The sequence below is a fragment of the Phycodurus eques genome, chromosome 8, assembly GCF_024500275.1.
Source record: "Phycodurus eques isolate BA_2022a chromosome 8, UOR_Pequ_1.1, whole genome shotgun sequence".
NCBI classification, from domain to species: Eukaryota; Metazoa; Chordata; class Actinopteri; order Syngnathiformes; family Syngnathidae; genus Phycodurus; species Phycodurus eques.
In genome coordinates this window covers 26,465,963-26,476,682 of record NC_084532.1, presented here as the reverse complement: position 1 = coordinate 26,476,682, position 10,720 = coordinate 26,465,963, and the positions used below count along the sequence as shown (strand labels likewise).

The 10,720-nt window shown below is 47.4% G+C and overlaps 1 protein-coding gene across 1 annotated transcript; it reads right to left on the bottom strand.

The window, feature by feature from the left end:
- Positions 1-376: 376 nt before the first annotated feature.
- On the bottom strand, positions 377-9,976 carry amotl2a (angiomotin like 2a). Its single transcript, XM_061683529.1, has 11 exons — positions 9,772-9,976; positions 7,287-7,951; positions 7,094-7,214; positions 6,517-6,661; positions 6,360-6,452; positions 5,147-5,442; positions 4,414-4,598; positions 4,235-4,336; positions 3,368-3,528; positions 2,951-3,073; positions 377-1,870 (listed from the first exon to the last, which is right to left on the bottom strand). The coding sequence occupies exons 2-11, from the start codon at positions 7,892-7,894 to the stop codon at positions 1,779-1,781; spliced, it is 1,926 nt and encodes a 641-aa protein (XP_061539513.1). The 5' UTR covers positions 7,895-7,951; positions 9,772-9,976; the 3' UTR covers positions 377-1,778.
- Between the last annotated feature and the right edge of the window lie 744 nt (positions 9,977-10,720).

Here is a 10,720-nt window from a genome sequence, read left to right as displayed (position 1 = left end):
AAAGTGTGCTGAAGATGGACACTTTCGGGGTCCGTTCACATGAAACTGGTTTTAACTGAGAACTGATCCGAAACGATGTCGTTTTAGCGGTTGTAACATTTTGGAGCCTAAAAATGCAAAGAGTTTAAAACGAGTCTCAAAGTGCTGGCGTTTCCACAGTACCGGTGCTCTCACCCCGAAATCTAACCCTGATCATAACCTCCGACCCAAAACTTAGACTCTAAACCTAACGCCCTGAACCTTACCCATAAACCTAAATTCGAAAACCCTAAATCTAAACCTAAACTAACCGAACTCTAACAAATGAATCTGATGAATTGATTTTCGAGCAAACCAGACAAAAAGAGCCATTTGCAGGACATATATTAATATCTTTAATCTCTCGGTGGATGAAATATTAAGGAATACATACTTTACAAAAAGTTCACAGCAATTTCCAAATGGGATCCGAACCGTTTGTGTGTCTGCGTCACCGGTTATAACGTTAATAAAAAGACAGAACAATCTGAGTACATCTTTGGCACCAGAAAACACCACAAACGCAAGCTTATGAATGGAGAAAAACAATATATATTAACTTTTCACTTCCATGTAAACAAATTCCGAGGGAGCCGAGGGGTCATTCCAGTCAATCTGTTACACTGCGCTGACCAGCAAATGCATTCATTCATATTGTGCGTGTGTGTGTGAGTCTGTTTGATGGAAAAGCACGAAGTGTAACGGGCCATTAAATGTCAGAATTTACATGTGGCTAATCCCCCGCTGACACAAACAGCGACAGGTCCAAAACTGGATTAGCGTACTGGGGCGGTATTTCCCCCCCTTCCAGAGTGGGCATTCCAGTTTAATAGAAAACACATTGCAGGCAAACTTGGAGTTTGGCGGATGGTGGAAACCAAAGTCCATCTCAAGCGGAGAATGCGCAACGTTTTAACGAGGGCGAAGGGACTTCACATTCCCCGCTTTAGATAGACTTTTTTTTTTTTTTTTCTCTCTCTCTCTCTCTCTCTCTCCTCACTCCCTCGGCTAGGAATGTGAGAAGATTAGCTTCCAGGGCAGGGGGCGAGGCGAGGCCAGGCCAGGGGGGAATTTGCGCTACAAGACCGCAAATATTAGCTTCAGAGCTAGAAGTTCTGACCCGCGTGAAGCCTAAACGCTGAACCTAAACCCTAAACCTAATCGAGCCCTAAGCCTTACCATAGCCCCTAACCTTCAAACCTAAATCCTACCTCATAACCCGAACCCCAAGCCTAACCAAAAAAAAACCTAAACCTAACCCCTGCAGTATATCTAATGCTGCACTAGACAGATATTCCCTAAAATGTTGGAGATGTTGATTATAGTGAAATAACATTTCTGTATCGTCGCCATCTTGTCTCCTTGTCAAGCAACATTGACATCGAGTACGTTCCAGCGTCATGCGAAAATCCATTGCAAGTGCCGCGGTGCATTCGGAAATACAACACACCCCACCGACAAGTGGAGAAGATGGCGATAAGCACGACCGCTGTATACTTTCTTTCGGGTTGGATCTTCTAAAGCCGCTCCGCATTCAGAGGTTTGTAAACTTTACATCCTCGAAGATAAATAAAGTGAAATATACATCGTCCTGTCACACAGAACAACCCACAAACACACCGGATGCCTCCACCGAGGACATCGGCAATCACTCCCATTATTTTAAATTAAAAGGACCCCTTAAATGGGCGACACAATACAAATGAGCAGCAATGACACTTTCGAAATAAATAAGATACAGCGACATGACTGGAAAAACTTCAAATGAGGATCTCCACCATCTCTGAGTCAGTTGTGTTGTTGACGCTCTCCACGGCTTTGAGTCCTCCCGGCTGGGTTTCCTCCGAAGTGTCTGCACGGGACAGCAGATAAACAGACATCGTCGTCACAAAGGTAACGGCTTTGGTACGCTAAAGTCCAAAGTAATCGGCCCTGACCTTGTGTTGCCTGACTGTGGAATTGATCACCCCAAACCTACGCTAACCTCGAACCTGCACCCAAAAACTATCATCCGAAACCTAAAGTCTTCGTTGCCTCATTTGGAAGCCTGTCGCAATATATGACGCAGAGCAGTTTCGGTGCGTGGGAGTCAACTTGCAAGAAACCCAAACGTTGTGTAGGGTTACCGATATGGTTTCAAACACAATTTTAGGTTTCTTGGAAGTTGGAGGCTTTTCTTTTGTCTCAATATTTAGCCGGTTCCAATTTTCAAAGAAGCTTTCTCAACACATTTCTTTATTTACTCCTTTTTGCTAGCTTGTGGGCTTACTTTTTCCCCCATATCGCATGACTGGGAAAAGTGTTTGGACAAAGGCAAAGGTAGATGCACCTGATTTTCAAAACGGAACTTCTTTCAGACTCTGATGATCAATAAAAAGAATAAAAATGAGGAAAAAAAAACCTCTTCAGTCGGACCGTGTGGCCTGGTAACAAATGGCCGGTGGTACCGGTGGTTGGGGAACCCCTGCTCTAACCCATAAGCCTAAACTCTACAACCCAAACGCTAAACCTTACTATAACACTAAACCCTTAGCCATAAACCCAAACTCTGAAATCCAAACACTAAAACTAACCCCTAACCCTTACTCTTAAACCTAACCCTAACCAATAAACCCACACTCTCAAATGGTAAAGCTAAACCTAACCCCGAATCTCTAATCCTTAACCCTAACCCATAAACCTAAATAATAAAACCCTTACCCTAAACCACAAGCCTAACCATCTAACCGTAAATTAAATCCTAAACCCAAAACAATGAACTCTTGATCCTAATCCCCAAATTCTATCCCCTTCCCTTAACCAAGTCCTTATCTCAGGCCCTAGACCTCAACCCAAACCTTTTGCCTTTGCAAATCGCTGCTCAGATTGTATCAAATGGTTTAAAAAGAGCAGACAACCGACGGTTGTCAAACGCTTAACGTAGTAAACCCACCAGAGGCGGCAACCAGCAAGGTTCCGGATGGCTGGAGTTGGTCACATCGGGTGCTGGGGTCCCGGCTGGCACGCTCGTGTCGCAGTACGGCACCACCTGTCTTGTCATCCGAGAGGCTCCTTCCTGCGGATGCGGACAAAGAAAGAAGTGGCTTCATTACCCCTGCTTACATCCCCATTTACACGCTGAGTTCTTCCCGTCCCGTGACTATTCTGGAACGGGGCTATTCTGAAGGCGGTCGATGACACGCATTCCATCTTAAAAACGCCTCGTCTATTTGAGGGGCCCGCCTCCGTCTCCTTTTTTTCTTACGGCGTCCTACATTCTGTCTGGCGGCCAGTTGTCGCTTGATACCGTTGCAAGTCGGTCACAGCGCTGTGTTAAAGAGGGGAGGGGGCGTAGGGGGGGAGCGCTCACCTTTAGTCTCGGTACCGCCGGCCGCCGTGGCGACGGACGGGACGGACCTGGCCGGCCGAAGGCCTTGTTTCTCCGGCTTGCGCTGGTCCCACTTGGAGCGCTGCTGAAGGACCTTGATCATGGCGTCCTTCTCCAGGAGCTGCGCGTGAAGGGCTCGGATCCTGGATCGACACACACGGGCAGTAATGTTAGTCGATAAATAAAGTATTACCCGAGATTTTATTTGTGTACTTATTAGAGGCGTTATTTTCAAAACACAAAGGCCATCTTGTCACACAATCATCATATCTGATGGATAACGCAGAACACAAAACATTCAGATTCTTCCATATCAGCCGGAAACAGAGAACTTGATATCTTGGAAAGTCAATTTTAGGGGAATTCTGTTGGTCCTCAAAGTGTGGAAAGTCCTGGATCTGACCTGTTATCGAGTAAAACTTTTGCAGGTCAACGTCACCCAAAGTGATCTGATCGTAAAATCGGGTAAACGATTCCCGAAATCATAATTTAAGCCAATTTAGGGCTGAGCTCTCCAACGGTACCACCTTCATCTTCCGACGACATTGAGACGTATCAAAATTAGGATTTGAAGGGTTTTAGTGGTAAATGGGGGGGGGGGGGGGGGGGCGGAGAAATAAAACAAAAATGAATGTCATACAGGGATGCATTTGATTTTCTTTTTATTGGGATTCTGTTCAGGACCTGGAACTAGTCCACGTGACCTTAAGCAATCTAATTGTTCTCGGGTAAACATACCTGAAATCTGAAATTTGGAATGATTCAGTTCTCCCTTTGAGTAGGTTTTCTAACATTTTTGGATGATCAACGGTAGAACTTCCCTTTGACAAGGTGGCAACAAGTGTGTACCTGCTCTCCATCTCCTGATGTCTGTGATTGGTCAGAGGCAGGTCCTCGTTAAAACTGCTGTCGGGCGAATGTCGAGGCGAGTTGTTGATGATGGTGGTATCTCTGCAAGGAAACAAAAACTCTTAAAGTCGCTCGATGGCTGACCGGGAGGTTTCCGAGCACCCTGCCACGCTTTGTACCGCTGCGCTGCAGCCGTGGCGGCGGCGTCCATGGCAAACTGTCTCATGGTGCTCTCCTCCAGGTATTTCTGTTCCCACTTGGTGATGTCGGCCTCCAAGGCCAGAATACGCTCCTCGCGCTCCCTCAGCTGCTGTCGTGACAGGGAGGAGCTCAGCTCCGGAGCCACTGGACCCAAGGTCTGATTCTAAAAGCAAGACGGGGGACGTTAGCGATACGTTAGAAAAAAACGGACGGTCATACCTGGATGAATTTACGTTTACCCCAACAATTTTAGGCTTCAGTTTCGATGGAGATCAATCTATCCGACCCGGGATTTTGGGTGTTTTTGTTGTCAACGAATTGTTAACATTTGATGAAACGGAAAATCATACAAGGATGAATTGACTCTTTTTGGACTGGACTTTCCAACGGTACCACCGTTGTCCTCCTACCATGTCAGGATCAATTTACCGTCTGCCCCTGAACTTTAAGGGTTAAGCTTTCCAATTCTATCGCCCTTAATCCTTCTACGGCGTCGGGAAGTGCCGGAATCGTGACTTTGGGTGTTTCGGTGGTCTGTTGATCACTGACGTTTTGAAAGAATTGACAATTGTGGCGGGGCGAGTTTCACTTCTCGCAGATCTCCTTGTGCGATGTAAGGAAGTGTGCGAATTGAGATTTTGGGTGTCTCGGTATCCACGGATGGTTCAGCGTAACAGAAAAGGGGGAAGGAAAAAAAAAAGTGTTCCTCACCTGTTGCGCTCGCATACTTTTGAGTTCTTGCTCTAAGCGTGTGCGCAGTCGCATCTCCAGCTCTTCCCGCTTCTCGCAGGCTGCCTGCAGATGGCCCAGCGAGCTCTGGAGGCGCTCCACCTTCTCCACGTATGCACGCTTCCTGTGCAGCTCGTCCTCCAGCTGCCGGTTGCGGGCGTGTGCCGAGAGCAGCGCCTTCTCGAGTAGCTCGCGCCCGCGCTGGCTCTCCTCTGCCGACACCCGCAGGTTCTGGATGGACTTCTCCAGACGCTCGCGCTCGCGCAGCTGCTCCTCATCTGGACGCACGTTTACGCCGAGTTAAAGAAACTTGACTGAAACTACACTCAGAACAGACACAAACACTTTAATCTGACTGACAATGTGACGACACGAGAAAAGGTTTGAAAGAACAAATTTAGAGTTTCAAGTCAGGGTTTCAAGCCACGGTTAGGGTTTAAAACAAGGGAAAGGGTTTCAAATTAGAGTTTCGAGACAGGTAACGATTTCAAACCTAGGTTAGGGTTTCGAAGTAAAAGCAAGCGTATGGCACGACTGCAGCTAACATCAAGTGACGTCGCCAACTACTGTCCTGGCAGGCACACTGCCGCTTTTTCACTTGTTTTCCGTGAACTCCTCAATGAAACAGAAACTGATGTGTCACTTCGAAAGCCCCCCTGTGCTGTGAGTGCATGCTTGCCAGGGGAATGCAGACTTCCTCTGATCCACTTACGCACACACACACACACACACACACAAGGCGCAGCTTTGTACTGCCAAAAGCTGTGGAATGCCTCCGCGGAACGCCGAGTAAACAACAAACTGAAAATATCGACGAGAGAGCGCGCCAGAGAGACGACGAAATCAACGCCCTGCTATTGTTCGAGCTGCGTCCACTCCACAAACGAGCACAACCGCAGTCTGGCGCGTGTGTGTGCGTGTCGCCTGAAGGCGATCATACGACGCACATCCCCAAAATGTCTGTGATGGGTTTGTTTGGGTTACGGTGACAAAGTAGGTTTCAATTTGTCAATGTATGACTTCAAGCCTGGGTTAGGGTTTCAAATAAGGGTTATGGTTTTAAATGAGGGTTACAAGGAGGAGCGAGAGTTTTGTCCCAGGGTTAGGGTTTCAAATGAAGGGTTCAAGCCAGGTTTAGAGTTTCAAACAAGCATTAGGGTCTCAAATCAGGCCTGAGTTCTCCCGATGAACTCACTTTGTTCAAGTAGCTTGAGGAAGACGTGTTGCTTGTGTTCGGAGCATTCCGCTTCCTTGTCCGCTCGCTGCTTGGCGGCCGCGCACACTTGTTCTGGAAAACAACCCACGGACATCATCGTTACGGCTTCAAGTTAGGGTTCGGAGCCGCGTTGTACCTCTGAGGTCCCGGTTGAAGTCGTGCATCCTCTTCATCTGGGCCTCGAGCTTGTTCCTCATGGTCTTCTCCAGAGCTTCGCGCTTGGCCGAGCCCTTCATCAGAGTCTCGTACGCCTCCGAGATCCTCGCTATCTCATTCTCCAGCTGGCGGGAGATGTCATTTAAACGTCAACGAAACCGTCGAGGAGTGCACGGAGGAAATGAAAGATGGGAATAAAAAGGAATGGTAGAGGGAAAGAAGACGCTAAATGCTGTATGTGTAAGAATGGAAGGACAAAGAAATCTGGAGCGAGAGAGAGAAGCAGAAAAAAGAAAAATGTGATCACAAAACAAGGAGGAACAGTGCAAGGAAGAAGAAAAGAGGGAGAAGAAAATACTTCAGGAAAGATATAAGAAAGGATGGAAGCAAGACTCGAATAAAGACGAAAAGAAAAAAAAGGGAAAGAAGGATGGAAGGAAGGAAGGAAGGAAGGAAGAAATCAAGGGGGAAGGAAAGGAACAGGGAGGGAAAGACAGAAGAATGAAGGAGGCGAAGACAAAAAAAAAAGAAGCCTCAACAGATTTCCCATCGTTTACCTTCTGCAGGCGTGCGGCCTTCTCTGCGTAGATGTCCACTTCCTGCCGCAGCCTGCGGTTTTCCTGCCTCAGGGCGTCACCCTCATCCCCGGACGGCGCCATCGCCGGAACGCTGGCGTTCCTGGTGGACGGAATCGAGTTCAGCGGGCGCGGAATGTGAGGTAGGACTACAGGCGGTCAACCGTCGAGCTACCTGTGCTGAGAGTAGAAGGGTGGAGGCGCGGTAGGTTCTAGGAAATACACCCCCTGCTCCCGGGGCGGGTACCCGGGCGGCGGCCCCGGGGGGTCCCCTCGAGGTGGGCCGGCCGCATTGTACAGCTGCGGAAAACTCTGCGAGAAGCTCGTGGCCGGGACGTTTGCGGGCGGCGCGCTCCTTTCCAGGGTGAGCCGCATGAGGCGCTCGCTGAGGGAGCGGGCGTGCTCCCTCTTCGCATCCCAGTGCACGTCCACGCCGGAGTCCAGCTCCCCTTTCAGGTACTGCGAGTGCACCCTGGCCTCCTCGTAGGTGGGAAGCTCCTCCTGGTGGTAGGGAATCCCCAAGGGGTTTTCCAGATGAACGCAGCTTCCCTGATATTCCTGGCCTTGGGGGTCCTGCCGGGTGGACAAGTGCAGGTACTGGCACTCGTCCTGGGTCAGGCTCTCCAGGGAAGAGCGAGGACTCCCGCAACCGCCGCCGCTACCGCGCAGGGCCTGTTGTTGGATGGCCAGCAGGGCGCGGGTGTCGGTCAGGTTGCCGAAGCGGAGCTGCTCTCGGATGAGGCGGTGCAGGACCGTCCCGGGGGGGGCTTCGGCGGTTCTCATGTCCGAGAAGGCGGGGTCTTGGGGCGGACTTGAGGAACGGCACGGATCACAAGGAATCTGAAGGAAAAAACAACTTGTCAGGTAACCGGTCCCGTACCGTCAGTATGTCAGCTTTTTTTGTTTTTTATTCAGCCCCCAAAGTCAGTTTCACACAGCAAACATGAAATTTGGTGGGCATGTCTGCGATGAGTGGACTTTCTCGAGGAGCCGTGGCCAAAAAGACCAAAGGGTGTCTGCCATTTTTAGTTTGAAGCGGCATTTAAATTTGGGGATTTTGTTTTTCAAAAATTCATACCCCAAAGCCAATTTCACTTGGATTCATGAATTTTAGTAAGTCATGAGTAGACCCACACAAAACAAGTATCAAATCACAAGGAATGATGTCAGATGATCAACCCATTCGTCCGGGTCAGACCGCCCACCTGGGATTTGAAAAAAAAACAAAATCTGCCCCTGAAGCCATACTCGATGAGACACGGGACGTCTGTCATTTGGACCCGAAGTGGCCGTTTTCCAGGGGTCCCCCTTTTCCTAGAGATGTGGTCCCTATGCTACCAAATTCCAACCTCGTATACAAGACAGACGGACAACGCTCTAGGAACGTCACGGATTTCAAGGAATATAAAGGAAAACCAAAGTGGTCAGACCACCGATCCCTTGACCTTTTCTTTTAGGGTCAGGAAAATCTCGGTTTGGCAGGGGTCCAGTCACACCAATTCAACTGTCTTGAGGGTACTTTTTTTTTTTTTTTTTCCTTCTAAAATTCATCTCCGAGAGCCAATTTCACTCAGCAAAACGATAATTGGTAGACATGTCTACTATGAGTTAGACCCACAAAAAAGTCTCAAGAAGCCATGCTAAAAAACACAGGTCGTCTGCCATTTTGGTTTAAATTGGCCCTTTCAAGGCCAATTTGGCCATTTCCATGGGTCCTTTGATTTTATCTTTATTATTATTATTATTCAGCCCCATTCAACTGATTCCATGCTACAACAACCATCAGCCCTATAAATCAGTTAAATAAAACCCTTACCCAACAGATGAAATAGTTCCTCAAATGGTAGGCCAGTAGGTCAACTACTCAACACAAGCAGACGTCACCAGATGGTTTTCGGAAACAGGCAAAGAGATAAGCTCTCCACATCAGCCACGTTTGGGGGCACTTTTATAAGGTATCATCATACAAAATAGTGCCGATGTCAATCTTGTAAGTATTACACAAAAATGACATTTTTGTTTTTATATTTTTTATATCTGTATAAGACAATGATTGTAACATACAAATAGACACTTATTTCATAAATGGTGTTGAAAATATAACAAAGTGTAAAAATAAAATTGTTTTTTTTTCCTCTTATGTTTTTCATCTCAACTTAGTATTTTGTGAGTTAAACAAAAAAATGTATTTCACATTGGATCGAATTTTGCGTCAATACAATAGTGTGAACTAAAAGGGAAATGTAAATATTTTGAAACATTTAAAAAAAATGAAAAGACCATTTTAAATGTTTTTTTCTAAAAATGTAAAATTGAAAAACGTGTAATGTAAAAATGTGCAAAACTGACCAAGATTCAAATGAATGGTCTACTTTTACTATGAATGTGGGATGCGTAACCTAAAGATTAAATGCAAATATTCTTGAACATTCAAAAAATATGATTTTTTTTTTTTAGTTCCAATAAATAAAAAATTAAAACATGCAAAGTAAAAAAAAAAAAAAAAAACAAGGAATATACTGTATGTAGTTATATTGTTTACAAATTTCTTTTTTTTTTGTTTTTTTTTTTCTTGAGTTGATATTATTGCGCCGTTGTGCACCAGGTCCCCTAAAGAAGCAAAAAAAAAAAATAGTCCCAATGAAACATTGCAAACTTACCAAATCCTGGTCACATCACACAAAGACGAACACTTAAAACTCCAGCAAAATGCCCCCGGATTGCTCCTGGAGTGCACAAATCCAGTCCACGCGCATGTGTGACTGTGTGTGAGTGAGCAGACGGAGTGTGGCTCATAAAGGCTCACAGGCTGATTGTCGCGAGGGAGGAATGAGAGGAATGCTGAGGCTCCACGTCCCCCGGGGATCAAACGCACCAGGAGGAGGGAGGAGAGGAAAGGGAAGGGAAGGGAGGATATATGGGGAGAGGGGGGTAGGCCAGGCCAATGGGATGGGGGCAGTAGGCGGGGGGAGATGATGATGAGGAGGATGATGGAGTGAGAAGAGGGGTGTTTAGCTCACTATCTATTTCTCAACCTATCGCTGGTTTGAAAAGTCGGATTTAGCGACTGTCCCAAATTCTTGTGTTCCTCAAAAGCTGCCTTTATTATAGGCTAACTATCGATCTGTGTGAGTAAGATGTGACTCCCAAAATGTCAGGAAAAGCCTACTAGAACACCTGAACTTGATTAGAGGTTAGTCAGAGACACCGTACGTAAATGGGGGCAGGTGTGTGCTGACTTCCATTTAACCTGAGTTGGAATGTGATTGGTTCATTCTGAACATCCCCAGTTCGATGAATTATTGCTTTGCCGGGCAAATATTTAAGCCGAGGCTCGTGCCGGGTAATTGCGGCGTGAGGGTCCCGGTGTGCTGTGGGTGGGGGGAGGGCTAGTGGGTGTTTGGGGGTGGGGGGTCAACTAGGCACACTGCCTGCCAGCTGTCCACAAACTCAACCCCCCCCCCCCCCCCCCCCCCCCAAACTACCTTCCCCCTTTGAGCAGAAGCTGTGAAAGATCCATTGTTCTCCGCCCAAAAAGCAGACATGACGGGGGCAGACCTGCCATCTGCTGCCCCCCAGGTCCCCCCAACCCCACCCCCACCCTTCCAG

Bases quoted from the DNA above. Each gene is read 5' to 3' on its own strand.
- amotl2a (XM_061683529.1), bottom strand. From the start codon at position 7,894: ATGAGAACCGCCGAAGCCCCCCCCGGGACGGTCCTGCACCGCCTCATC. The intron at 4,337-4,413 runs GTACAAAGCGTG...GTTTCCTTGCAG, and splicing joins GCCACGGCTGCAGCGCAGCG to AGATACCACCATCATCAACA. The intron at 3,529-4,234 runs GTACACACTTGT...GTGTCGATCCAG, and splicing joins CATCAGGAGATGGAGAGCAG to GATCCGAGCCCTTCACGCGC.